General features: G+C 52.0%; 9 protein-coding genes across 9 annotated transcripts; 5 read left to right on the top strand and 4 right to left on the bottom strand.

Moving 5' to 3' along the window:
• Positions 1–1,788: 1,788 nt before the first annotated feature.
• On the bottom strand, positions 1,789–2,562 carry PEX14 (peroxisomal membrane protein pex14; the record flags this gene model as incomplete). Its single annotated transcript, XM_065757406.1, has 2 exons — positions 1,789–2,457; positions 2,554–2,562. The coding sequence occupies 2 exons, from the start codon at positions 2,560–2,562 to the stop codon at positions 1,789–1,791; spliced, it is 678 nt and encodes a 225-aa protein (XP_065614175.1).
• A 1,188-nt stretch (positions 2,563–3,750) lies between these two features.
• On the top strand, positions 3,751–5,948 carry NDC80 (kinetochore-associated Ndc80 complex subunit ndc80; the record flags this gene model as incomplete). Its single annotated transcript, XM_053197481.2, has 3 exons — positions 3,751–5,508; positions 5,562–5,692; positions 5,747–5,948. The coding sequence occupies 3 exons, from the start codon at positions 3,751–3,753 to the stop codon at positions 5,946–5,948; spliced, it is 2,091 nt and encodes a 696-aa protein (XP_053045021.2).
• An 837-nt stretch (positions 5,949–6,785) lies between these two features.
• Positions 6,786–7,434, top strand: N0V96_005463 (uncharacterized protein; the record flags this gene model as incomplete). The annotated part of the gene is given in 2 exon segments (XM_053197482.1): positions 6,786–6,794; positions 6,814–7,434. The coding sequence occupies 2 exon segments, from the start codon at positions 6,786–6,788 to the stop codon at positions 7,432–7,434; spliced, it is 630 nt and encodes a 209-aa protein (XP_053045022.1).
• Positions 7,435–8,673: 1,239 nt separating this feature from the next.
• N0V96_005462 (uncharacterized protein) lies at positions 8,674–10,039 on the top strand (the record flags this gene model as incomplete). Its single annotated transcript, XM_053197483.1, has 2 exons — positions 8,674–8,954; positions 9,049–10,039. 2 exons carry the CDS (start codon positions 8,674–8,676, stop codon positions 10,037–10,039), a joined length of 1,272 nt encoding a protein of 423 aa, XP_053045023.1.
• A 2,844-nt stretch (positions 10,040–12,883) lies between these two features.
• N0V96_005461 (uncharacterized protein) lies at positions 12,884–14,364 on the bottom strand (the record flags this gene model as incomplete). Its single annotated transcript, XM_053197485.2, has 2 exons — positions 12,884–14,116; positions 14,359–14,364. The coding sequence occupies 2 exons, from the start codon at positions 14,362–14,364 to the stop codon at positions 12,884–12,886; spliced, it is 1,239 nt and encodes a 412-aa protein (XP_053045025.2).
• A 3,156-nt stretch (positions 14,365–17,520) lies between these two features.
• N0V96_005460 (uncharacterized protein) lies at positions 17,521–18,497 on the top strand (the record flags this gene model as incomplete). Its single annotated transcript, XM_053197486.2, has 2 exons — positions 17,521–17,529; positions 17,604–18,497. 2 exons carry the CDS (start codon positions 17,521–17,523, stop codon positions 18,495–18,497), a joined length of 903 nt encoding a protein of 300 aa, XP_053045026.2.
• A 990-nt stretch (positions 18,498–19,487) lies between these two features.
• On the bottom strand, positions 19,488–20,544 carry CCC1 (the record flags this gene model as incomplete). The annotated part of the gene is made up of 2 exons (XM_065757405.1): positions 19,488–20,010; positions 20,108–20,544. 2 exons carry the CDS (start codon positions 20,542–20,544, stop codon positions 19,488–19,490), a joined length of 960 nt encoding a protein of 319 aa, XP_065614174.1.
• A 2,843-nt stretch (positions 20,545–23,387) lies between these two features.
• N0V96_005458 (uncharacterized protein) lies at positions 23,388–23,642 on the top strand (the record flags this gene model as incomplete). The annotated part of the gene is given in 2 exon segments (XM_065757404.1): positions 23,388–23,391; positions 23,410–23,642. 2 exon segments carry the CDS (start codon positions 23,388–23,390, stop codon positions 23,640–23,642), a joined length of 237 nt encoding a protein of 78 aa, XP_065614173.1.
• A 210-nt stretch (positions 23,643–23,852) lies between these two features.
• Positions 23,853–25,594, bottom strand: mns1B (Mannosyl-oligosaccharide alpha-1,2-mannosidase 1B; the record flags this gene model as incomplete). The annotated part of the gene is made up of 4 exons (XM_053197489.1): positions 23,853–24,427; positions 24,483–25,064; positions 25,128–25,300; positions 25,374–25,594. 4 exons carry the CDS (start codon positions 25,592–25,594, stop codon positions 23,853–23,855), a joined length of 1,551 nt encoding a protein of 516 aa, XP_053045029.1.
• Between the last annotated feature and the right edge of the window lie 511 nt (positions 25,595–26,105).

Raw genomic sequence — 26,105 nt, 5'->3', positions numbered from 1 at the left:
GTAGTCTGAAAATGACTACTTGGTATTAACTTCTGAGCAGCACACGGCTACCTTAGGCTTCAGCCCGTCCATCGGGGGAAGGGAGACGATTGATTGAGATGGCAGATGCAGTGGCGGGGATGAGCCTGGCAGGCGTCATGTTTTGGGTATTACCGTTGCCGGAAAGGAATCCAAAGACCAGACGGTCGGCAAGCCGCAATAGAAAAAAAAGATGAGGGTCGTTGGCTTTTGCTTCATTAGCAGCGGCGGCTCCTGGGGGGGTTGCTGTTATTCGCTCCGCAAGGACAGTCAAAAGAGGAAATTGTTGCGGAAAAGGGTGGAACATGTTCGTTGCTTGTTCTTCGGCCCGCTCCAGTGCTCTCTAGTGTACCTTACCTGACCTTACTCCGTATTCCTGACTAGATGTCGCGGGGCATGCGTTTCGCACCAAAGCTGGGCGATTTTCTTCTTCTTTTTTTCTTTCTTCCCATCGTGTTCAGATACTTTGATGGTGGAGGGGCAAGATGAATGTGTCAGTGTTTGACGTTAAAACACTCTTTGACATTTGTTCCGAAGACCTCCTCCATGTGGTTGACAACTGATACCTACTTACAATGTACTTTGAAGCCACATTAAGGATTGCGCAAAGCTACCTTACTGCTCGGAGCAATCCGCCATGCTTCGAGGTGGCTGGCACTTTAGACTAAGAGATGCTTATCCACTCCTCAAAAGTTCAGATAGATGCTCAACTCAACCTTCTCTCACCCCTCATCCTAACCCTGCATTCTTCACTCTTCTTCTCAAACATCTGACCCCATCGTCTGTGGGTTGAAGCAAGGAGCGTAAAGCTCCAATGTGGACTATGTGGTGCACCATTAGAGTGAGATCTGCGCCCGTTGCTGAATCAAGCGCGACTCACGAAAGAAAAGAGACACCACATCCCACACAAGACACTAAAACCCCATGCTCTCATGCTCCGTTTTTAGTTTTCTAGCCCCCCTCTCGGATGATTAACGTCGCTTAGATGGAAGAAGAAATGCACCCAATCCTACGGCTCCGGCAGTGGGCCCCCGGCGTTCAGGCGCGCTCCCGCAACACCATCGGGCGACGCCACCCCATTTCAGTCGAGCTTGCGAAGATCGCCAGATACCTGCGTTTGACAGCTATTTGTACCTTCCATTCTATCACCCAATCTCTCTCAACACCCACGCTCTCTTTCTTCTCTGCCTCACCGACATCTATGTAGATCTTCTCCAATTGCACGTTGCCAATTGGTCTGTCGCCCATGAAACTGACAATCTGGCCCATCTATCAAAGCATCTCATCTGGCATGGCAGTAAAAGTACCAAAAGTGAATGAGACGGGATCATTTCGCCGTGAGACGTTGACACGCACACCCACACTCGCCAACGAACCTTTTCACCCCCGCGAGACCCTCCTCGCTTACGGGACAACTATGGCAACACCCGAGATAGCGACCAGCCCATGTAAAACACGTCAATGGAACCCTGGCCAGCCTCACACGTCCACAACCCCTCTGAACCCTGAAGCTGCGGTCCAGGGCTGGGCTAGGCTTCTGGCTCTTGCACGTGGAAAACTTGTCACACAAAGGTCGCTTTCGGATGTTTTATGCCGCATACACGTATTCAGCTTCAAGGCTTATATCTACCTTTACTACTCTGTACAGGCGTTTCTTTTCCAAAAAAAAAAAAAAAGTTCCACACACGCAATTATACCCGTCGCTCTCCTGTTCATGACGCAATGAAATCATAGATGCATACTGTACAGTGTGTTTCCTTTTTAGCCCAACTATGAGGAAGCGGATGCCTGCTGCTGTGAGTTGCTGTCGGACGTGGTTCCGTTTGTTGCTGCCGGTGTGGCGGCAGAGTCCTTGTTCGCCATGGCCATCTGCCACGCCGGGATGGAGGCCTTTGCGCCTGTAGCACCGCTGAACGGCGAAGGACGGTTGAAGGTCGGCGTACTAGCGGGCTTGGTAGCCTCGGTGCTGGCAGCGGCCTCGGTGCTGTTTGCAGCAGGAGCGGGCGTAGCGGTCGCACCAGTTCGCAGACCGTTGGTGGGTGTCGATGATGACGCGGCGGTCATGCGTTGTGTGATCAGGGTCTTGAGGCTAGTGAGTTCGGTGTTAACCTCCTTCAGTCTCGAGTCGGTAAGATCCTTCTGGGTGTTCATGGCCTTGGGGATGGAATCCTTGAGGATCTGCACGTCGTCCTTGACGCGCTGTGTCTCGAGTTCCCGTCGCTGGTTGGCGTTTCTCAGCTCAGTCATGATCTTTTCAATGTCCTCCAGGGCCGTGTCCAGCTTTTCGGTCCGTTTTTGCTCCGTAGCCTTGAGTTCCTCTGTGTCCTTGGCCAGCTGCTCCACGAGTCCAAAGGCCTTGTCAAACTGTTCCTCAATCGACTTCTTATCCTGTTCGAGCTTTTCAGGTGTCGGCGGCGCAATCAGAGGAACCACGTATCGCTAAGCTTTATCAGTCATCTGTATTCGTAGAACCAAAGGTGTAGGAGTCCGTACCTTAGCCAGAGTGTATGCGCCGTAGCTGAAACCGCCGACGACTGTTGCCATGATAAACCAGTCCCTCCAGTCCCTCTTAGGGGGCGGTGGTGGAGGTTGCCACGCCTGGTACTGAGGAGGGTATGCTGGTTGGTAGTATTGTTGTGGTTGTTGCTGTTGCTGCTGCTGAGCGACCGGCATCGGACCCGGTGCAGCCTGGACGCCGACTCTCGACAGAGCGGCATCGATTTCTTCTTGGGTCAAGTTCTTAGTCCGTAGGAAAGACATGCGACTCTCGATGGATGAGCTTGCAACACTCGGGTCCTGCAGAACTACAGTTCAGTCAGTATAGGGTCGCGCGCGATACATCGGTTCGTTGGTACTAACACTGCGTCTATCTACAAGTTAGCAGGCCGTCATTGGACATTGGGATTGGGGTTCACCATACCGCTGATGCGACGATATCCTCTCGTATGGCCATCTTCAATGTGTCGCCTTGTCAACCTCGCCGCGAACTTCTTCAATGAAGAGTGCGCTTCGCGATAATAGAGGCGAAGGTAAAAGGCATGTGCAGGTGGAAGGAATGACGGAGGGCCCTTCGCGACCTGGTTACGTGCAATAATGGGTGGCCGGATCCTGAGCCGAGGCTTCGGCGCAGAGCAGCGGCTAGGGAAATGTCTGGAGCGATTACCTAATGCGGAGAAATGCCGAGCAAGTACCGTCCGGATGTCCTTCGCTCACCGTCACGTGTTGGGCATCACCGAGACCGTGGCAGCCGGGGACCCATCGCCCATTGTTTGAGAGGGGCAGTGCGCAACCAATGAACGAGGGGCAGAACAATTTGTTTACTTGCTCCAGAGCAACAACACTTTTGCATCTGCTACCCGATCTGCCATCCCACTCGACCTCCTTACACACGACGCATGCACGCACGCGCAAACCATACATCTTTACTCGAATTCGTCGCGCAACAACTTGCTTCTATCCTCGCGACTCGCAATTGTTGGCTCCTGGATCACAAGTCTTTTCGCAAGTCCGTTGACTGCGATTTGGCACCAGAACCACCACTGTTCAGCTCCCTCCGACCATGTCGCAAGACACCGGCCTGTGGAGTGTGCGCAGACCAAGAGAAGTCAGCATCTTCCTCAACATCAGCCTGTCGCAATACCATGGCCTCTAGAGGTTCGCCATAACTAACATCTTGCGCAGACATTAGGAGGCATTAACTACAACACCGGCCTGCCTCAACCAGCATCAGCGATGAAGCGATCCGCCTCAGGCGTCGGCGCAGGCGCGCCTTACTCGAACAGCCATGGCCGATCCATGTCCGGCTCCAGACAATCTCTGGCATTGTCGCGACCCAGTCAGCCCATGTTCCAGCGCTCATCATCCGGAACGAACCTGGCAGACATTGGCCTGTCCTCGGTGAAGCGAACATCATCGATGCGCGATAAGTCCTTCGCGCCGACACCTGCACCAGGACGATCTTCACAAGACGATAGGAGGAGCAGTGTGTACCGCGCAAGAACATCAACCGCCGGACCTATGAGCCACCAGAGTTTTTTCCAGCAAGCACCGCAGCCTGCTGGCGTACCGCGAGACCCCCGCCCGCTGCGAGACAGATCATACCAGGCTAGAATAGGACAGGAGCTGCTGGATTACCTCGCCCAAAACAACTTCGAAATGCAGATGAAGCACACCCTGTCGCAAAACATCATCAAGTCCCCTACGCAAAAGGATTTCAACTTCATGTTCCAATGGCTGTACAGGCGGATTGACCCGAGCCACAAGTTCCAGAAGAACATCGACCAAGAAGTGCCGCCTATCTTGAAGCAGCTGCGGTACCCGTACGAGAGAAGCATCACAAAGAGTCAGATTGCCGCTGTTGGCGGTCAAAACTGGAGCACTTTCCTGGGATTGCTACATTGGATGATGCAGCTAGCGCAGATGCTGGATGGCTACGCCTGTAGCCGATACGACGACGCTTGTCTCGAAAGCGGCATCGACGTCACCGGGGATCGTATCATTTTCGACTTTTTGAGCAAGGCATATAGGGATTGGCTTGCCATGGACGAGGACGCAGATGACGACGATGCCAACCGAGCACTCGCCCCTCATATTGAAAGGATGGCCGCCGCTTTCGAGCAGTCTAACTCCAAGTACACCTCCGAGCTTGAAATGCTCGAGGCAGAGAACAGCCGACTTCTGCAAGAAATCGAAGATCTTGAAAAGTCTACACCGGATCCCGCGGTCCTCGACAATCACTTCAGGATCATGGAAGAGGACAAGATCAAGTTCGAGGAGTACAATGCGCTTGCCATGCAGAGATCTGACAAGTACGAAACCCGAATCAACGTCCTTCACGAAGAGCTCGATAAGCTCAATGAGGAGCTGAGAGAGGTGGAGGACGAACGACGAGGACTTCAAAAAGCTGTGGACGATCTCGGCATCAGCATGCAGGATATCGACCGCATGACTGCTGAGCGGGAACGTCTCCAGAAGGGAATCGAGTCGGCATCGCAAAGATTGGAGGACGTCAAGAAGAAGGTCGCCGAAAAGGAGATGGAGGCAAGCAGGAAGCTGGACGAACTCGAGAGAATGGTTGACAGATACAACACTTTGGCGTATCAGATTGCGCTTATACCTGCAACCGCAGTAAACGCCAATGGCAGAGACTATGAATTGCAAGTAACGGTCAATGATGGACCGGACTTCAGCTCTTCACAGCTGAAGGGCTCTAACGGCGTTTCTTCAAGCGACCGATTGCTTGCTGACCCCGTCACTGGTTACCAGGCGGCTCACATTCTCAACCTCGACCTGCGTGGACAGGTCAAGAACAGCTTCCTCACGCTAAGGAAGGAGATTTCTGAAAGGAGAACCATTGCTATGGATAACATGATGAAAGATCATGATCTGCTTGATGGCATCAAGGAGGCAATCGAAGACAAGCGTAACGAAGTTGAGGCTCTAGAGCATCGTGTCCGCGCTGCTGAGGAAGAATATGAGAAGACCAAGGAGGTAGGCAGTATGTTTGATCCGGATAATAGCCCACATGCTAACAACTATCACAGGTTACAACGACACAAAAGATGGCGTCTGATGCCCAGATCGAAAAGATGGAAAAGGAGCTCGCCAAGATGCGAGCCACTTTGTCAGAGTCGGTACAGCTGATGGAACAACGTGAGATGAACACCAGTATCGAGTAAGTCCAAGAAAATCGCAGCTACTGGTGCGTCCGTACTGACCGTTACCTTAGATACGAACAGCTTGTGCTTCGTGCCAACTCCCTGCGAGAAGAGCTGCACACAGAGATTGACCGCATGCTCAACGATGTCATCAAGTTCAAGATTCACGTACAGAAGAACCTGGACGACTTTGAGGGTTTCGTGGCCGACGAGGTCCAGGCAGAGTTGGGCAGCGAGGAAATGGGCGAGGACACACGAAATATCAACATGTGAGACTGCTTTGCGAGGTTCTTTGGGTGGCTTGATGGACGTTTCCTTTGCGAGGATCGTCTATTGGTTTTCTTGATGAGCGTTCCGTTCGGGCGCAACTTTTATTCCAGGGCTTGCTTTCGTTCTTGTTTCTCAGATACCATGATGACGGATAATGACGGCGACAGGGACGGTACAGTCCCGATGAATTTGAACTTGGTTTACTGTTTTTGACTTTATTCGCACCTCTATGGCTTGAGTTGGTTTCTGAAGACTTCCAGGTGGGAGTTGGGGCCCGGCCGTCTAGATTAACGCGGCAGAGTTTTACGCGGGATAGGTACAACCCCATAACTATCTCCGATATCCACGTCTTAAGACGCAAAGGTTGATGGAAAGAATACAAAAAGCGAATCGAGAACCTGATGTGCTTGTTCATAGCAAACAACTTCTCCGTATGAAATCATCACCGCCGTCTCTCTCATTCTCAGGCCTTTTATCGCGCCTAAAAATATAACAATCCATACATTGAGAACACATAGAAATGCCAGCCGCAGCCATCATGAACTTCCTTACACCTACGAAACACCAACAACTCGCCCCACCAACTAAACCAGCAGCCAATTCCGACGCAGAAGTCTGGGAATCAACCATTCTCGCACTACGCCGACAAAGCAGCATCCCACTCTTGGACAAAAAGGTGCAAACATGGCGCGACGGGTTCGAAGAAGCAGAGTACAGGGATGTCTACCGCCTCGTCCAGGAGCACCGCTTACCACGGGACGCAACACGACAAATCCAGGGATGGCTGCGAGAAGCTCGTTCGATGGAGAGCGAGGCAGAGAATTGCGGACATAAACTTACATGGCTCCTGTACGTTGGTATTGTGCAGGACTGTGAGGCTGAATTGCACTGTCTTCGGAACCAGTTTGTCATCAAGACGTTTCGATTTGAACGTATTCCGCATAACCTTGCAAAATTGAGGCGTTGGGTTGGCCGTGGCGAGGAGAATACAACAGAAAGTACTACGAGTGTTACTTCAAATACCACCACGGCTGAAATCAAGACCCTAGGAAGAACCGTATCGCTTCCGTCCCTTGGCAGACCGCGACCCCTCAGCCTTGAGCTCGTGAGGAGAGCAATGGAAATGCCAGATGAGACCGATGGTCCGGAGGGAATCGACGACGACGACGACGACGACGTCGAAGAACAAGAAGAGGAAGAAATAGAGCGAATGGAAGCCTATGCCTGTCCCGACCAAGAGTGGGATCATCGTCTAGAAGACTGGACTCGATGCCAAGAAGACCGGGCTCAACAACAGGAAGACTGGGCTCGCCGCGAGGAGGAGCAGGAGAGCCAACGGCTGCAGCTGGCGATGAGATACAAGTACCCGGTCAATATGCGCAGGGCAAAAACCCAGTACTTACGGGCTATGGAGAGGCAGGAGTGGGAGCAGGACAAGGGGGTGTTCGACTTTGCTGGACATGGTCGTTTCTCATGGGCATCGGTGTAGAAGATGATGTTGGAGATTCCCCCGGGCGTTCGGTGCATTGCAATCCAGAGGATTCCAATGAACAGATACAAAATTGCTGCCAGAAATCAAGATGTGGTTTGCTCATGGATGGTGTATGTGAGTCGCATTGAAGTCAGGTTGTCAGATGCGAGTGCGGTCCGTGTAGAATGCGGTGCATGCGGCCGCATGCCCGCTTGCTCCAGTCATCCAGCTTGTCGTTGCTTACTTGCATGCTTTCATGGACTCTGCCATGTGCTCAGAATAACCGTAACTCGTAAAAGTGGTGTTAGGATGGAGGGGCAGCTTCCAGTTGGCTAAAGTTTGCAGAGTACCTCTTCTAGGGTACTTGGGTCCCCTGTTCTAGGGTACCTGGCTGTCTTCACTTTCAAAAACGATGACTTATGAGGGTGAAAAGAGAGGTGGTGTACGAAAGGGGACTAGCGTCGTTGTCCCGGTATCCCGCACCACGGAAGGATCATTCCACCGTGTGTCCGCGATGAGCCGCCGGTGCAGCAAGTCAAACGGTACGGCCGGACTTTAGCTACCCCCGCACTCGCACCCAAGCAAGCCAAGTGCAATAGCTCACCCAAAGTACCTTAAATTGGTTGGTGATGGGAGATGGGACTTTGGAAGCCGGAGTTGGTGGCTTAAACTTACAGGGCTGCTCTATTCGTATGGACTATCGGACTGTCAATGGGACGGGCACACCCATGGGCGGGTTAGGGGACTTTGGTTGTCCTAAAAGCCGGTATCTCCACTGACGTGCCAATCAGATGCGACGACTTACATACAATGACTTGGAGGTAAGGTAGTGACGCGCAGATGCTTGACGCGTTGCGCCAGGGAGAACAACTCACTTTTCTTAGCCATTGAACTGATGGCTCATAAGGCAGTCATTCCTGTGGCTCGCAATCGCACATCAGGCGTGCAGATTTAAACCAAGCCTTACCGCATGACACTGAATGAGTGATGCATACGTATCGTTGACTGCCTCCCTCATCTTTTCTCTCTCGGACCGGGCTCATTGCTGTCGCTAACGCCGAGTGGATCCCGTTCCGTCTAGTCTAATTCCCCGGCCGGCGAGCGCGGATTGCAACCACTTTGAGCTTGTCTCTTCCACGCCCCTCCCTCCCTCTTCTCTTCTTTGTGTCACATTCTGCATATGTAGCAAAATCCGACTCAATATATATATCTCGGAATCCCCTTACACCCCTCGGGCAAGAGGGCCTCTGATAGATCATGTCCAAGTTCAGACAGTTCTTCCGTACTTTCTTCCAACAACCGCCCATACGCCCCGGTACCAAGAGAGCTTCAGCAACACCAGCCTCTGTGCTCGCCCTCTCAATGGCCTCATATTCAACCACCGTCACCAAGATCCCCGACTTGGGTCCCTCGCCTGAGGATGCCTCGTCCAAGCCTCACCACGTCACGAAGAACGGCAATAGAGTCGGCTTCAAGAACGTCCACCCGTCCTTTGGTGATGGCATTGGCTTCTCCAAAATGGTCCGCCATGTCCTCTGGTACGTATCAATCTCATTCTCATTCTCATGGCCCAGCCATCCCGGCTCCGTGCCGGCCTCACTTCCGCCCAATTGCATCTAACGACCATCACAGGCCGCAAGTGACAGGTGAGCTCAAGTGGCCCGACACCACGCCGCCAACCGTGACCGTCAAGAAGCCAGAGTTCCTGCCCAACCGCACAGCCTCAGACAAGCTCCGCGCAACATGGCTGGGCCACGCCTGCTACTACGTAGAATTCCCCTCCGGCCTGCGCGTCCTCTTCGACCCCGTCTTCGAGGACCGCTGCTCGCCCTTCTCCTTCATGGGCCCCAAACGCTTCACCCCCAAGCCTTGCGACCTCGCCGACATACCCTTTGTCGACGCCGTCTTTATCAGCCACAGCCACTACGACCACCTCTCACACGAGTCCGTCCTCACCATCCAGAAGCACAACCCAAAGGCTCACTTCTTCGTCGGCCTCGGCCTTGAATCCTGGTTCAAGAACGCCGGCCTCAAGAATGTCACGGAGCTCGACTGGTGGGAGGACGCCGAAATCACCCTCAACATCGACAAGGGCGTCGACGAGGCGCCCGAGTCCATCACCGCCCAGGTCTCCTGCCTCCCCTGCCAGCACACCTCCGCCCGCACGCCGTTTGACAAGGACACGACGCTCTGGGCCTCGTGGGGCGTCAAGTCAGCCGGTAAGTCGGTCTGGTTTGGCGGTGACACGGGATACCGCGCCGTGCCGTGGACCCCGCTTGACGTCGACGACTACGGCCCAAAGTACGCCCACCTGCCCATGTGCCCGCAATTTAAGCAGATTGGCGAGTTCCGAGGGCCGTTTGACCTCGGCCTGATCCCCATTGGCGCATACTACCCCCGTGTTGCCTTCTCAGGGATGCACGCCAACCCGTTCGATTCCGTCGAGATCTTCCAGGATACCAGGTGTCAGCGTGCCATGGGCATTCATTGGGGAACATGGGCTTTGACTATGGAAGAGGTTCTGGAGCCGCCCAAGCTTCTTCAGGAAGCCATGAAGAAGAAGGGCTTGCCCCCGACGGGCGTGTTTGATGTGTGTGAGATTGGAGAGAGCAGGGACTTTTAGGTGAACGACCGTTTGCAGTGTATTATTACTGTATTCATTGTCTATTCTTTCGCATTTAAAGCGGGCGTTCTTTTGGGTAACGGTTCCTAAATACTGTTTAGATAAAGGCATGCAACGCGAGATATAAGCATCAAGCCATAATCAAAATGCGTCACTGAAGACCACGTTAAGCTCTAGCTCAGCCTGTTTGACTTCGAAGGGACTCGCAACTGGTGAGCCAATCAGTCTGCGCATCGCAATAAGGCGGATCACTACGCAATATGCAGTCAGCCTGCACCTGACCACAAAGTGTCAATAGCATCTACGACGCCAATGGGAACCGGTCACATGATACTGAAACCCCCTTGATTATCGCTTCGTCAGATGCCTTGAACATCCAGCCAAACAATAACGCACGCTCAGCGCTCATCCTCATCATGGCCTGCCAGGTCTGCAATGACCTCCACGGCCATGGAGACATTCAAGATCCAGCCTTGAGGACCAGGCGGAACCATGAAATATCAGGGGTGCCATGGGACAAGTTCCGAAGCTCTGCAGCCTCCTGTCACACTTGCAGTGTCCTCTTGATGGGGTGCCGAGGCTGCTTAGCGCAGCATAATATTCATGAAGCCGACATCAACCATTGCGACATACGATTCATCTACAAGTTGTCGTCTGACCTTAAGTACGATTTTCCGGTCGACGTTGACAAACAAATTCGATTCAACATGACAAACGGGAGTCGCTTTGAAGTCGAAGTTTTTGCGCTTGAGGGCGGTAAGCACATCACAATCCATTGGTGATATGTGGAATCATACATGTTGAAAGAAATGCCCCAGATCATGTTCGTGATACATGGGAATCGATACCGACCACATACAGGACATCGGAAGGTACTGATTCGGATATTGCTCTTGACAAAGTCAGATCATGGATTGAGATTTGTCTCGGCGATTCTCATGCATATTGCGAGTCTCCTGAAAAGCCGACGCTTCCAAGCCGGGTACTAGACGTTGAGTACGCTGAAAACATGATTCGACTCATTGATTCCAGCGGCCAGCACGAAGACTACATCACTCTCAGTCATTGCTGGGGCCAAAAGCAAATCATAACCAGCACAAATGCAACTCTTTCCCAACACAAGACAGGGATTCCAATGACAAGTCTTTCGAAAACCTTTCAAGACGCCGTCCTAGTCACTCGAAGACTTGGAATCAAATACATCTGGATTGACTCACTGTGTATCATCCAAGATTCCAAGCTCGACTGGGAAACAGAGTCTGTGAAGATGGCCGAGGTCTACAGTAACGCTTACTTGACCATTGCTGCTACGCAATCACGTAATGGTGATGGAGGACTATTTGTCAATACACCCGACTTCGAGGTGTCTGACTCTGTCTTGCCCACGGTCACGGGTGACCCCTATCGACTACTCTTTCGCCGTAGAATTGACCATCATCTTGAGGTCATCAATATCGTCAATCCAACAGACCGAGGAGATCCAACATCCTCTTTTCATCCTTTACTAACTAGAGCTTGGGTGTATCAGGAACGCATGCTGTCGACACGCGTTCTCCATTTCGGCCCCCAAGAGATATTCTTCGAGTGTCGTTCCGACCTCTTCTGTGAATGCGGCCGGATCAAGTTCCATGGGTCGTCTGACTCTTCCCCCATATCCATCACCAAACTCTTGCACGCTTCCGCACTTGATAGCGAGGTTGATGGGTACGATTGGGTGGATGTAGCTGGCTATTTCATGGCGAGGTTATGGCGCACCCTGATCACCTCATACACCGCGCTTCATCTCACAATGACCTCGGACCGTCTACCGGCTATCGGAGGTCTCGCAAAGCATATGGCGGTCAGGCGAAAGTCGACCTACCTGGCAGGGATATGGGAAGATTCCATAAACGATGACCTTATTTGGATCATACGGACTACACTCAAAACCCCGAGACCAAGTCCCCGGACCGCACCGACATGGTCTTGGGCTAGTGTTGACTCGAGCGTCGATGTGTGGGACGCAGTGTTTGTCTGGGACCCCGACCTTGACTACGAAGAAGACTCCAGAGGCCTTTTTGAGCACTACAGCACCGTTCTGGACTGCCAGGTAGCTCCATCAGGTGTGGACAATTATGGCGGCATAGCCTACGGGCTCCTGAGAATATCCGGCCTTACAATGGAGGGTGTACTTGAACGAGACACCGTGATTCGTCACGGGAAGGAGACCGTGGTTCACTATGTCGTTGTATCGACCGGGCGGTTCCATATCCATGCTGATTACGTCTTGGATAGCCCTGGTCCAGACCAAGTTCTTCCAGGCGCAGATCTCCTCTGCCTCAGGATGAGCTTCATCCAAGATGGACCGAGTGACAATTTCAAGCTCATTTCGCTGGTCCTGAGGGAAAGCAAGCAGCAACCTGGTAAGTTTGAACGGATCGGATGCTTCTTCATCCAGTCAACCACCCCACCGAACGATTTGCAGAGAAGCATGTATTCGGATGGCAGCGTGCGTACAGTGGATATTGTGTGACACAGCGACATGAAAGCACTGGCGAAGAATCGTATCGGACCACAGCACAGAAGCGTAGTCCATCGTCGGCGACACCGTTGCAACAGAGCTCTGTCTGGTATTTTGTTGCCTCTAGGGCATCAAGTGTGCCCAGTTCAATCAGTATCGGAATATTTCGATGATTGGGTAAACTTATTCTTATTAGACAGGAACATGAGTTGTTGAGCACATCGCCCTATATCATTTCAATCTCTTGTGTGACTCTACAACTATAAAGCATTCTCATCGACGATGTTTCCTTCCGCGCAATAAGATCACATGGAAACCTTCGAAGCCTGGTTACACAGCAGGCCTCACAAGGTCGTTGGCCAAAACTTCCCGATAAAATCCTCCACATCTTTCCATAAAGTCTCTGGCTCTTCAAGCGCAGCAAAATGGCCTCCTCTCTCATGCATTCGATACCAGCTCACCTGGTCTGTTTGCTTGATCCACCTCTCAGGTGCAGTGACAAGCTCATACTTGAATGCTGAATATCCTAGTGGGACTTTGAGAGTCTTCCAGCCATTCATCATAAGCTCAACGTTCTCGAAGACCACACGATGGATATAGACCGACGTTGGGAAGCACCCCGTGAACCAATAGAGGGCCAGGTTTGTAATGATAAGATCTCTATCTGGTGTCTTGTCAGACCACTTGATCATCTTGTCCCCGATCCAGGCGATTAGTGCCACTGGGTTGCTTCCGATGATATATCCTGCACTGGCCGGCTTCGTTCCGTCGAGTTGGATGAATGCGGTGCCCGTCTTTGCAAATTCGGCCATTCTGGCAAAGGCTGCTACCTCGTCTGAAGTGTACCGCCCTGACTCAATACCGGCCTCGACATCTTCACCAGCAGGCGGTGAAACGTTCAGCATACTCATGTGGACAAGTTTGCACGCTGGGTCGAGATTCGCAATGACGGGCGCTGACCAACCGCCGAGGTCACCGCCTGAGGCAATGTAGCCAGACTTATCGAAGCCTAACTCATGCATCATCTTTGACATGAGGCGAGCGTTATCGAGATGGGAAAAATCCTTGTCGAGGGGCGGTGCGTCAGAAAACGGAAATCCGACATGGTGAGGCACAATGACGTGATAGGGAAGCGACTCGGGATCGTATTGAGATTGAAGGTGGCGAAGGATCGGGAGATACTCTACAACAGAGCCTGGCCAGCTGTGTAAGAAGAGAATGGGAATTGCCGATGGGTTCTTGGAGAAAAGAGCGAAGAAGTTGATCTTGTATGTTTTGGAGTCGTCATCGGTGACATCCATGTTGAATTGGGGAATAGTATTGAGAGTAGACTCCCACTTTCTCCAGTCGTAGTCGTTCTCCCAGTATTTGACCAACGCCGAGAGGACATCTCGATGAAGGCCGAAAGACTCATCATCATGCGAGTTGAACCTGTTGGGCTTGGGAATGGGCGTAAGTTTGAGAAGCGTCTTCAAACTATCAATCTCAGCATCAGGGATTGAGATGCTTGTGGGCGTGAGATTTGCTGAAGCAGGGACCTCATAGGGACGGGCACTGAAGGGCAGGGAGGCCATTGTCTGAGGTGTGGTAGAGTTATGTTGACTAAGAGTGATGAAGAAGGCAAAGATGGTTTGTTTCCTTCCTCTTGTAAGGAATTACAGCGATCTTTATACCAAATCCCAAAGTCTAGTTGCTCGATCTGTTGCCTGGTGATGCTGTTAGCGGCTTGTTAGTAGGATCAGCAGACAGACTTCCAGAAGTTTCGTGAAGCCGCTTTCTGCTCATTGCAGAACCGATCGTTGCCATACTCGATCGCAACAAACATGTTCTGGCTATGGGAATTCTGTGGTTCGCCAAGGGATGTGCAGGAGTTGGCCGAATCCCGTACGATCGTAGGGAAAAGGAGGCCAAAGATAATTCGCCGGCTGACAGGTTATTCGGCCCAAACAGGAATAGCGGCATTTACTTGCCTCTGCTTAAATCTCACAGGAAATCGAATTTCGTCACTTACTCTCTCCTGTTTTCGTTTGTTCATAGTCAGGTCGAAAGGCCAGAGAAGAAAGCTCTTATCCGATCAGTGATCTCGGCCGCTCGGATATCAACCATGACACCTGGGCCGGATAAGCCCATGGCGGGACGCACCAATACACGAAGCCGGACAGGGTGCGTATCATGCCGCCAAAAGCATATTCGATGCGATGAGAGGCGCCCATCTTGGTAAGCTGCGTTCCTAATGTGTCCATTTACGCGGTCAGGTAGTGGATATGAAGACTCTTTCGACAAGTGCTGTCTGGGAGGATCCAAGCACATCATAACAATCTACCCCACGAGGCTTCATCACAAGTTACAACTCTTCAGACATGCATGATTAATGATTCTGTCCAATAGCTTCAATTGTATACTCAAAGAGCAGTTATGTTCATATGTGCCGAAGATTCCGCTCCGCGAACGTAGAGCTGGCCCTTGCCCTGGTCAACAAGCACCATGGGCCGTTGAGGATACACTACCCATCACACACCACTCTCATAGCCACAAAGAGACCGCCGTATCATCAGAGATGCCATCTATCCAAGGTCTCGCAATACCGAGTCCGTTTTACGTAACTCCGTGGGAAGCCCTTGATCCCTTCGACACTTTACCCATCAACATGCCCCTCAGATCGAAAGAACTTCTTCACTACTGTTAGTCCATTCTCTTATGCTAAGCCAGTAACATGCGTTGACGGTATCTGATCATAACAAAACAGTTTTCCAGGCTGGAAACTCTCTTGGTCCGTTACCCGGAAATCCGGATGATTGGTAAGTGTCTATCGCGGTATCCGGGTGACGATATATTCAAAGGCCCTGTAGTATTGCATCAGCTACTTCCGATGCGGATGTCCTGCAAAATACGATACTGCTATCCGGTCTTCACTACGCATGGAATAAAGGTGATTTGCATTCGTTTGAATCCACTTTTGTCTTCCAAAAGATCCAAAGCATACGACAGGTCAACTCTTGGCTTGTCGCAACGCCATACGAACAAGATATAATGCGGTGCGCAAAGTATATCAGCACGCTCTGCTTCATAGAGGTGCTTCAAAGCCATTTTGCTCTTATACTCCGTCAAACTGACATCTCAAATTCTTAGTGTTGCCTAGGAAATCTGGATATAGCCGAATCTCACCTTAAAGGTCTAACGACTTACCTGGAATCTCAGCGAGCAGAAAACCACGGTCGACACATCACTGATGACCTTGAAGCTGAGCGAATGAATCGCTACCTTATTTTGTAAGAAACCTCAAAGGGCAGAAGAAAATGGACATGTTCATTGACTTCTTACCACACCAGAGATTGCAACGTCGTCCATTGCTTGAAGAGCCGATCAGACGACACTCGTGCTACCTACCTCACATCGTCTCAAGGCCAAAAGCCACGCTCAAATTCTGGAGAGTTAGCCCACTTGATACCTGAGTGGCATACCCACGAGGTCAGTGATCAAGATCTTCGTCTCGGGGCCCTCCAGATGGTGCCGTTCTTCTTCAGCTCTGTGCCACAAAGCAGAAAGCCAAAGAACATTGATATGTACCCAATTATTACAGCTCTTCGGAATATTACCAAGCTCGCAGACCTAAGGCATACGAAAGCATCTGCTGACGTGGCTCCTACCACGTCCTGGAGGGCTTGGGGCAGCGGTGGCCCATCTGAACTGCTGTTCGCAGTAATCAGCGCCCATACTTCATCATTCGCCGACAAGATTCAGCTCCCGTCGCATGGAAAACAAGCCTTCATATCGTCGTGGTCTGGATTCTGTGTGGGCGTCGGCATGTATATGATTGCTGTTCTTGGGATCTGGAATCAAGGTCGGCCAATGGAGAAGCAACTGCACTACCATATACTTCGGATTCTTACACAAGATCTGAGAAACGACTTGGCCAAACTCCAAAGTATGAACCGAGAGACACGCGACACGTGGCTCTGGAAAGCATTTGTCGGATCATTAAGTGTAGTCCATGCCCAGCCATTTCTCTGCGACAATCGACTCGATTGCATATTGGAGGAATTGACCAGCTTCATTCGAGGCTGGGCCAAGATCACTAGCTTTGTTGCATGGTCTGAAGCCAGGAAATCGTTGAGCCGCGTTGTATGGCCAATTAGTTCAGATCGCGAGGATATGTTTGAGTCGTTATGGGCACGGCTAGCCTAGCAATCATCAAACCGCATCAGAGAGATCTTCCTGATTCAAGCGAATGTGCAAGGGCAGCCAAACCATCCCATCTGCATTCATAATGAAAATCCCGTAACAGGTCCTCGGTTCCCTTCGGCGTGAAATGAAGTAGATAAGTACATCAAAAACCAAAAAAAAACATACAACACCAGGTATTCGCTGGTCGTCACCGACCCAACTACTAATCCGGCCCTCATTGGCTTATCTATGGGAGAGCGGACGGGATCCCGAGTTTTCCAATGGGTATGGTCGTATGTGGCAGTTGCAGGAGTCAAGGGGCAATATAGAGGGTTCCCTTGCAGATTAGACATGGCTCAAGACCCAAGATCCTGAGTTGACTGATCCCACTCACGAAAGTCCCAGCATCTTTAAAGGCCAATCACTTGATAATCAAGGCCTATTTTCCTGTGGCGAATGGCTCCTTGTTCAAGAAATCACATGCTTGGCCATTGGCACATAGTCTTGTTTTCAGTGCTTTGCCAAATTGAGAATCCGTTTGTCGAAACGGTCGATATCATCGACATGGATCAACCTGCCACCTTCCAGTGCGCCCGTTTGTCCGCATAGTTAGTTTTGCTGTTTATAGCTTGACTCAGCATAAGCTGAACCTTAGATAGGTGTTCTACCGTCTACGTACCCGAAAAGAGTTCGAGCCTGAGACTTGGTGGAGTAGGAGACTGACGACGACCCCAAGCCAAGACCGGGGACGACTGGGAAAGTATATGTAGATATAGCAACCGTCTACGAGCCCCTTCTACGCATCCAACGCCAGAATATGCCTCATGTGAATACTCAATCACGATGCATCTATTTACTTACACCGCAACTACTGTCTTACTGGCTTCCGCTGCCGCGCAGTCTCTCGGAGACATTCTAGCCAAGCATGGCTCGACCTCAATGCTTCATGGCCTCCTCGTAGACCTAAAGCTCATGGACACCTTCGAGAAGGCTCAAAACTCCACACTCCTGGCCATGACCGACGATGCAATCATCTACCTCGCAAAATGGGGGTTGAACCTTACCTCCATGGACCCAGACATCGCCAGGGGAATCTTGCAGTACCACTTCCTAGAGGGCTCTTACCTCTCATCGGCTCCCGCGCTTCACACAGAGACCCAGCTAGCCCGGTCGTTCCTCAAGCCCTCTTCGGGCCTCACAAACATGTCAAAGGGCGCCGTCGTCAAGTTGACAGCGACCTGCGACGGCTCACACAATCTCCGTGTAGAGTCCGGCGACCAGAAAATCATACACACAGTCGACACGGATATTCACCACGCAAACGGCGTCATTCACACAATCAATCAGGCCTTGGTTCTCCCCCGTAGTCTCTCCGAGACAAGCAGCCTGGGAGAACTCGACGGATTCTGGAACGTAGTCACCGAGTCCCGCATGGATGGTGTACTCGAGAAGCTCCGCGACGTGACCGTTTTTCTCCCACGGAATAAGGCCGTCTGGCGAGGACGCTCGAAGCTAGAATCGCTTGACGACAAGGCACTCGAGACGCTCATCAAAGACCACGTTGTTCCGAATCATGTCTTGTTCCATACGTGTTTCCCGCAAGAGCCGAGGATGGTGACGACGTTGAGCGGCAAGAAGATTTCCATCAGCGGCGATTCCAAGGGACGTATTTTTGTGAACCACAAGATGGTGACGATGCAAAATGTGCTTGTTAGCGGTGGAGTTGCTCATGTTGTGGATGAGCTGCTGTCACCAGAAACAGGTATGTCTTCTATTCTGCTTGATACCCCTTAAGACTCACTTACTGACCTTCGTTTACAAGACCCGGGCCACGGCTCTTCTCCTGGCACCGTTGGATCACCGTGGGGTTTACGCGAAGACATTGCTCGAGCTGTCGTTGGGATCACTGTCATCTCAGGTGTCTTCATTATTGGTGTTATCAAAGCCGTTAGATGGAGAGCCGCCAAGAGGAAAGCCTTTTTGCACTACGAGCCCCTGCCAACTACGCCTAGTGTGGTTTGGGTCGTGCCCAAGTAAGTAAATTATGAGCATAGTGGTCATCTGAGACGGAGAGAAGAGTCAAACATGCGGTACAGTAAGAGGGGTCTAGTCTACGTCTTCCGTAAAGGCACGATTGTATGGCAGTGAATTCCTTTAGTAAGTAGCGATGTGAGCAAATAGGAATGAAGAAGGACTCCACTACAACCACTTCCAACGGAGGCACAGTAATCGGCTGCCGCCCACTGCAAAAAGCGCCATGAGAAGCAGAGAGCCAAGACCCAGTAATGGCCTAAGTATTGAACAAGTTAAGGCACTTCATCAAGGTGTTGAATCGTAGAAAGAGATAGTATATCTCAAGTCTTATTTTGATAGATGATATATCTAGAGAGGATTTGTCTTCCCTTGCAGCGGTCCTTACTGTCATATCCCATGGTTTCCTGAGATTCTTCGACGCCAACGCCGCCCTACTTCGCATCGCTGCGACCTAACCATCTTCTCGATCTGGAAGGCGATTCTGGGATAACATGGTTCCCTTGGAGTAACCGCGTAAACGCTAAACAATGCAAACATGGGAGATTTTTCCTTTCCCTGACCTGACCCCCGGTCCGAGTTTACCTGTGCCTCCCTACCACCCTGATGGCGTGTAACACATTCCCGTGTACACCCCTAAACAAAAAGAATAAAAAGAAGAGTAGAGGTATTGAAGTAAGAAAAAGGAGCTTGTCCAGACAGACGACGTAAGTCAGAAAAAAGTGTAGATGAAGAAAAAAGGTGTGAGGGTATTTAGAAAATCTTGCTCGCCAACGCAGACACATCATCAGACTGCGCCAGCTGATCGAAGGCTTTCACCAACCCCATCGCCGCACCCGCCGCCGCACCACCGACGACAACCATCTCCAACCCACCCACAACAGCCTGCCTCACGCACCGCAACCCGGACCAGCCCGAGACAATACACGTCTTGACGTAGCCAAAGGCGAACAGCGCGACGGCCATGACGGCGACGGAGATGTAGAGCGCCAGGTAGACGTCCTCGGCGGGGACGAAGAAGTAGGGGAACAGCGGGATGAGACCGCCAAGGAGGTAGCCGGCGGCGATGGTGAGGGCGGAGATGAAAGCGCGGTTGGAGGCCGGTTCCTGCTCGCAGTGGTGGAATTGCATGAGGAAGTCGATGAGCCGGGGCGAGGTAGAGAGATGGTCCGTCACGTCTTCGAGGGTCTGCTTGGGGAGGTCGTAGGGTTCGAGGACCTCAAGGACCTGGGCGCGGGCCATGGCCGGGTCGTCTTGGGTTAGGCGGGTGCATTCGCTGCGGGTTTCTTATAGGATGCGCTGTACGGTTTGCGTGTTAGTCCGTTGCCGTTATACAAAGTTGAAGAAATGAGACCCATTGAGGGAAGACTCACGCTTCGCTCTTGGCTCCAAGGTAGCCACCAAGACCCATCGATATAGCACCGGCAATCAACTCCGCCATACCGCCAAAGATGACGACCTTTGTCTGCCCCAGCGCCGACAGGCCGGCCGTGAGGGCGAACGGCACCGTCAGGCCGTCGGACAGTCCGATGGTTGCATCAGAGATCATGCGAGCGTCGAGGCGGAAGCTGCGCGAGTCGCTCTCCGAGACCCTCGTGGATGTGGTGGAGGTTTCTGACGTCGTCGTCGCCATGGTTGCCGTCGAGACGGTCCGGTCGCTGGACCGCAGCAGGGGTTGCCTCTCGAGATCGCCGCCGTCGACGATAGTCTCATCGGACATTGTGCTCTCGGCGCGGCCGTTGACGGTTTTGGCGCGCGTCGGGGGCGGCGTGCGGCCGAAGAGGAGGTTTTTCAATGTGACGAGACCCATTTTGTGTGTATGTGATGATAATGTGAAGTATAGCTCTTCTCCTTGATATGAGAGAGAGGGGGGGAGGATGGAAGCCGGGTTTCCTGATGTTATTGTATTATCGCGATGGGAGCGTGGTGTCGACGTCCAGGTAGGGGTTAATCTGATGTATCTCAATCTTCTCTCGCCCTGATCCTGTAGATCTTTGTCGAAGCACGTCCGAAAGAAAAAAGAAGTTCTTTCGACTTGCAAATCGGCGAGGTGTAAGCTCGGTTTTTAGAGGGAAGTCGAGAGAGAGAACTCGAGTCCGGGGTAGTGAGACAGGCTTGTTTGTTTTGTTTTGGTTGAATCGAGTTGTTCACAGGTCTGGATGATGTAGTATGAGGTAGTACGAAGGGACGAGATCAGTTGGCATTCCAGTGTCAAGTCAAGAGTGGTGTAAGAGGGCAACCATCCGTCACTTTAAATTCCTCGAGACCTGGGAACGTTTGACTTTTTTCACAAGGTACCGTTTCCCCCCCTTCTTGCCCTTACATATCAAAGCTAAGCAGAATCAAGGTACTTTGACTAGAAGAATGTCAAGCAATGGGGCAACAAAAACGAAACTTACAAAGCCCCAGAAGTGAAAAAAAAAAAGGGCCAAGCTTGCCTCGAGTCCCGACCATGACAAGCCAAAAAGCAGCCTATGGTGTAGCTTGTTGCTCAATGCGACCCGGAAAGCCATTAGCAAGGGCCCAGTTCGAGCGCCCCCGATCCCAGAGGCTGCAGGGGTTGCAGGCCACCCTGCGACCCGGTGTTACCATTCGGACGAGTAATCACCAATGGTCGATCGATGATTGGTCAGATCTGAAGGTAAGCACTAATTATAATGAGTTTCATTGGCCTGTTGGCTCGGGAGGGCCCCGCTAGAGCTCGGGAGTACGGACGGACAAGTACGTACCTCTTATATCCTTAAACGCAACTCGGAGCACCGTGACGGACCAAATTGCAAGGTTACCTCCGCTTTACCTTTGCTTTACATAACTACGTTTCCTCTTTTGGGTTTCTCACTGCGTCTACATTCGCTATTGATTGGTTCGCGGTGCAACCGGCCGACCCTCCGGGGGTCATACGGCCGGTCTTCCGGCGTTTATTTCGCAGCGCCGAGTCGTACTGTGGTAAGGGGGGGCTAATCTTCATCTAGAAGCCTACTACAGTAATGTAAAGAGAGGACAGGGGGAAAGAGAAACGGTGAAGAGAGAATAAGCATGCTCATCCTGACTGGAGCCATGCAATTGCACGGTCAATTGCTTACTGCAAAAGGTAGTTGATCGAGATAGAAAAGTCCGAGGGGGAAATCGCCGCTCGGTGCTCGGCGCCGACGGGAGACGGGAAATTCGAAATCCAAACGCTCTCACTGGCCCGTTGGGTATTCGAAATGGTTCCTGGCTGATCTGGATGCACCTCGTTCACCTTCTTCCGTATTTCTGTTCTGTAATCGGGGTGGCTACTGACCTGCACCAGTCGAATCAGAATGGCGACTCTTCCCTTCAGTCACCAGACAACTGCGAAGAAGAAAACGTCACTGGATAACGTGACAGAGCGGCGCAGTACGATTGAATCGGGAGTGAGACAGGTCTCATATGGCCCAGTCGAGTTGATTTAGAGTAGGCAGTGTCTTGTGTCTCTTGGTGGCTCAGGCGCACATACCTACACACACTTCACCAAGAACGACGTTGCCGTGGAACGCTATCTCACAAAATGTCATGGGTAATGTCGCAATGCCGTCCCTGACTTTTCCAGGACTCCATCCCACCGGGGACCCTTTGACTTCACAGACTGCAGATTGCAAAATACTGCCGTAACACTGGGCCTTATCCGCAAATCACATCCCATGGCCCCCTCACCTTGAACTCTTGCTCAAGGACTCAAGAGCCAAAGCGTTGCACGCAGTATGCTTTGACTTTTCCGACTCTCCATTACAAGCAAAAGTTTCGAGCAATTGCCTTTCGGGGAACCCATCCTGTGTTTGCCATGTCTCATCCAGAACGTTGGCTCAAACTTCTAAATCGTTTCCTCTCTCTCTCTCTCTCTCTCTCTCTCTCACACCCACTTCCCGACAAAGAGAGACACGAGTGTTCCAAACTTTCAAGACAATCTAGATCACAAACATGAACCAACCTCTAAATTAAAGAGGCAAACAACAATCGTCTCACCTCAAATCTCGATTCCGGCTGCCCGGTGAACACAGCACGTGTACGGAAGTACATTCCACAACCTACGTACCATACCTCTCTGCCTGCCTGGCACTCAAGCATCTCACCTTCCCTACCTTCCCTACCTTGTCAAGCTTGCGGGTTGTGTGTGTGTGTGTGTGTGTGTGTGTGTGTGTGTCTTTGGACCTTCGTCCAGTTTGATCCTAGAGACAACAGGTGGGGCGGATCTGCTCGAAGACAAAGACACTTCCAGTCCCCGACCATCAGTTCGGATCCGAACTACCTTTACCCACACACGGCGAATAGCGGAGCTCGCTGCGTCCCTAGGTCAGCTGAACAGCTCTGCTGGCTCCCTCCCATGATTCGCCACAGGTGGCTATTTGACAAGCACACAAGCAAAGCATGCGCAAGTCTACCTATGCGGATTCTTCTAGCTACCCATCACCGCCACATGGAATCTTCCATCCACCTACCTTACAAAACTTCCTTCCCCATATATAACTCATCACATACACCAGCCTCATTCCAGCCACACTTCTCTTTCACAAACACTCATCCTCACCCTCATCCTCGCCCAACTGTCTCACCCTAATCCAACTCCCACCCTCCACGGAGACATACTCCGTACATCCCTCACACACACACTCCATCCCACACTACGTCATCGCAATGGGTCTCCCAATCAAACTAGGCGTCCCCAAAGTCCCAGAAGACGAATCTTCAGAAACACAACCAGCTCAGTCTACTCTCACCAACCAACAGAGTCCGAGCCAGCAGCAGCAGCACACGGGCCAAGCTACCGGCGCCGGCGCAAACACGGGAGCCGGCACGACCCGCCCCAAGACGGAAGCCGAGCTTGAGGCTGACCGGCTCTACGAGGAGGCCATGGAAGAGGAGTACGCCAAGAGAGACGGCGGCTCATAATAGCTTATAGACAAAATAAAAGAAACCCGACAAATATCACGTTGACGGAGAAGACGCTCGGTATCAGACTTATCAAAAAACAGAAAAACAAAATGCAATTAATTCATAATGGGTATCTATGCCCAACTATCAATATTACCGTCCCACCTCTCGCTCATCAATGCGTCACCGCAATCTCGGCCTTCTTCTCCCCGTACAAACTTTCGCTTTCTAAGCTATCTGGAACGGATGCGCCTCAGTGTTGAAAACAAACTTGTTGTCCGCCACTTCGACTTGGACCTTGGCGTCCGTCGCCTGGATCAAGTAGCTGTACTTGAGAACCTCGGCAAACCAGAAACTCTCCTGGAAGTCGTCAAATGACCCTCCCTTCGGATCTTGAACATTGGTGATGGACGAGAAGCCGCTTCCCGCGCTGCACGTCTTATTGATGGCCAGGAAAGCGTCCCACGCCCAGTCCTGGTACTTGCTGTCGCCGGTGGCGCGGTAGGCGTAGTAGTAGCTCTCAATGACCTCGGGCCGGAGAACGTAACCCGCGCCGTCCTCTCTGATCCAGAAGCCTGCCTTTTGGTAGAACTCTGTCTGGTTAGCGGGCGGGTCCGGGTTGAGCGTCTTGTTCACCGGCGGCCTGTCGTCTTGCCAGCGGAATATTTCTGGCCCGATTCCAGTAGCCGTCTGCTTGTACGTCTCGCGGCAGCCCTCGGTCAGCTTGATGCCAAAGTCGACGTATTTCTGCTCCCTGAGAACAAGACCACCGAGAATAAAGTTGCCTCCATCGAAGCACGCAACTAGACGAATTCGTCAGTAGTCGGCCATAGCCAAAAAGAAGCGATACAAACTTACGATGGCTGCTGACGAATCTCAGGTTTGCGTTGTTGTACGCCGCCAAGAACGTCAAATCGGGCCGAGTAGTCGGGCTCGACGCCAAGAACTTGATCGATGAATCGGCCGCAGCAATCCAGCGCTCCTTGTAGAGTGAAAATCGGTTCTGGTCGTACACCCACATCTTGATGAGGTATTCGTAGAAACTGTCGGTGCCTCCGTTCCAGCCACCAGACCGATCCGCAAATGTCCCGTTCGAGATGAAGACGTCTGTACCCAAAAGGCCGGGGAACACCTCCTCGTTAGGCTTGAGGAGGAAATTCTCGCCCTTTTGTGACAGATCCGCGTACTGCTTGTCCCCCGTCAAGTCGCTCAAGCGAGTCCACTCCAGCACCAAGGTTCCAATGGTCGCGATGCCGTTCGTGTCGGAGCCCTTCTTGCGCGGCTTGGGATCGTAGATGAGCGTGTTATCGGGGATGCCGGTTGCGGTATCGAATGCGACTTTGAGGTTGTCTGCGAGCTTCTTCGACTGTGCGAGAAGATTGTCTACGCCGGTCTGGTTACTGGCGACGTCTTTGAGTGGTCCTTTCAGCAAGTCATGCCCTAATTCATTGTATTAGCAATGCGACAGAAACACCGCCATTTAGATTGGGAGGCCTGTCTCACCTGCCAACATGCCGCCAAGATATCGGATAGTCGTCTCAAACAGAGAAACCTCGCTGTCCGTTACGTTGAAGTTGATGGTCGGTATAAAGTCTAGAATCTGTCCCACAACGTCCTTGTTCTCCATGAGGATGGCAGTACTCAAGGCGTCCACAGCACTCGCACCCCAACCATTCCTACAGCATAACATTGTCAGTAAACGGGGGTCTTTGCGCTCTGTCTCTTTTGGAGCAAAACACTGAAACGTACCGGTCATTCTCGGCCGTATTTGACACCGGCTTGAGCGTGTCATTCGGAAACGCGAACTTGCGGTACCCGTCCCACGAGCGCTGGAAGGCTTCTTTGACGGCTGCCGCCCTCTCGGGCTGGTTAACATACTGCGGCGCGGCGGCCTGTAGAAGAGATTGAGGGGAGGCTGACGCCTGGGCGATGAGCCCGGCGATGGCCAGTCTACGCATTGACAGGTGCATCGTGTTCGCGACGAAAAGCCTCCAGCTATTAGATGCCGGTTCTGGGAAGCAGAGAGAGAGAGACTGTAGACGGAGGAGGGTCCGGACGGACGGTAATGGGAGAGGGAGAGAGAGGCTGCGGTCAAATATATATATCTATGTCGACTGCATTATTGGGGCGCGCAAAGGCTAATGAAATGACAATGGGTCAGTCGGGGGGTGTTGGAATCACGCAACCCCCAGGAATCGGCAAACTCTGGGAAACTTCGGGAGGGAGGACCTGGAGACTGGGACACTTTCACGCAGGCACAGCATGAGATGAATAAACTCTGTTTCTCATCCAGACTCCCCCGGACTTTGCGTTCGCCCCTGCTCCATGTCTCATAGTCGGGACCTTTTTTCCCACACCAGCTGCCCCTGCTTCTTCTCCTGCTTCTGTCCGCTTTCTGCGTCTGCAACGTTGGGCGGTTGTGTCCATTCGACATGGTAATAGGTGGTCCTCGCGACCCGGTGTCTTTCTCTTCCCATCTCC

The sequence above is a fragment of the Colletotrichum fioriniae genome (assembly GCF_027942845.1).
Source record: "Colletotrichum fioriniae strain IMI 355084 chromosome Unknown scaffold_5, whole genome shotgun sequence".
NCBI lineage: Eukaryota > Fungi > Ascomycota > Sordariomycetes > Glomerellales > Glomerellaceae > Colletotrichum > Colletotrichum fioriniae.
Note: the sequence above shows the minus strand (reverse complement) of the source record. Positions and strands in the feature narration are given on the sequence as shown.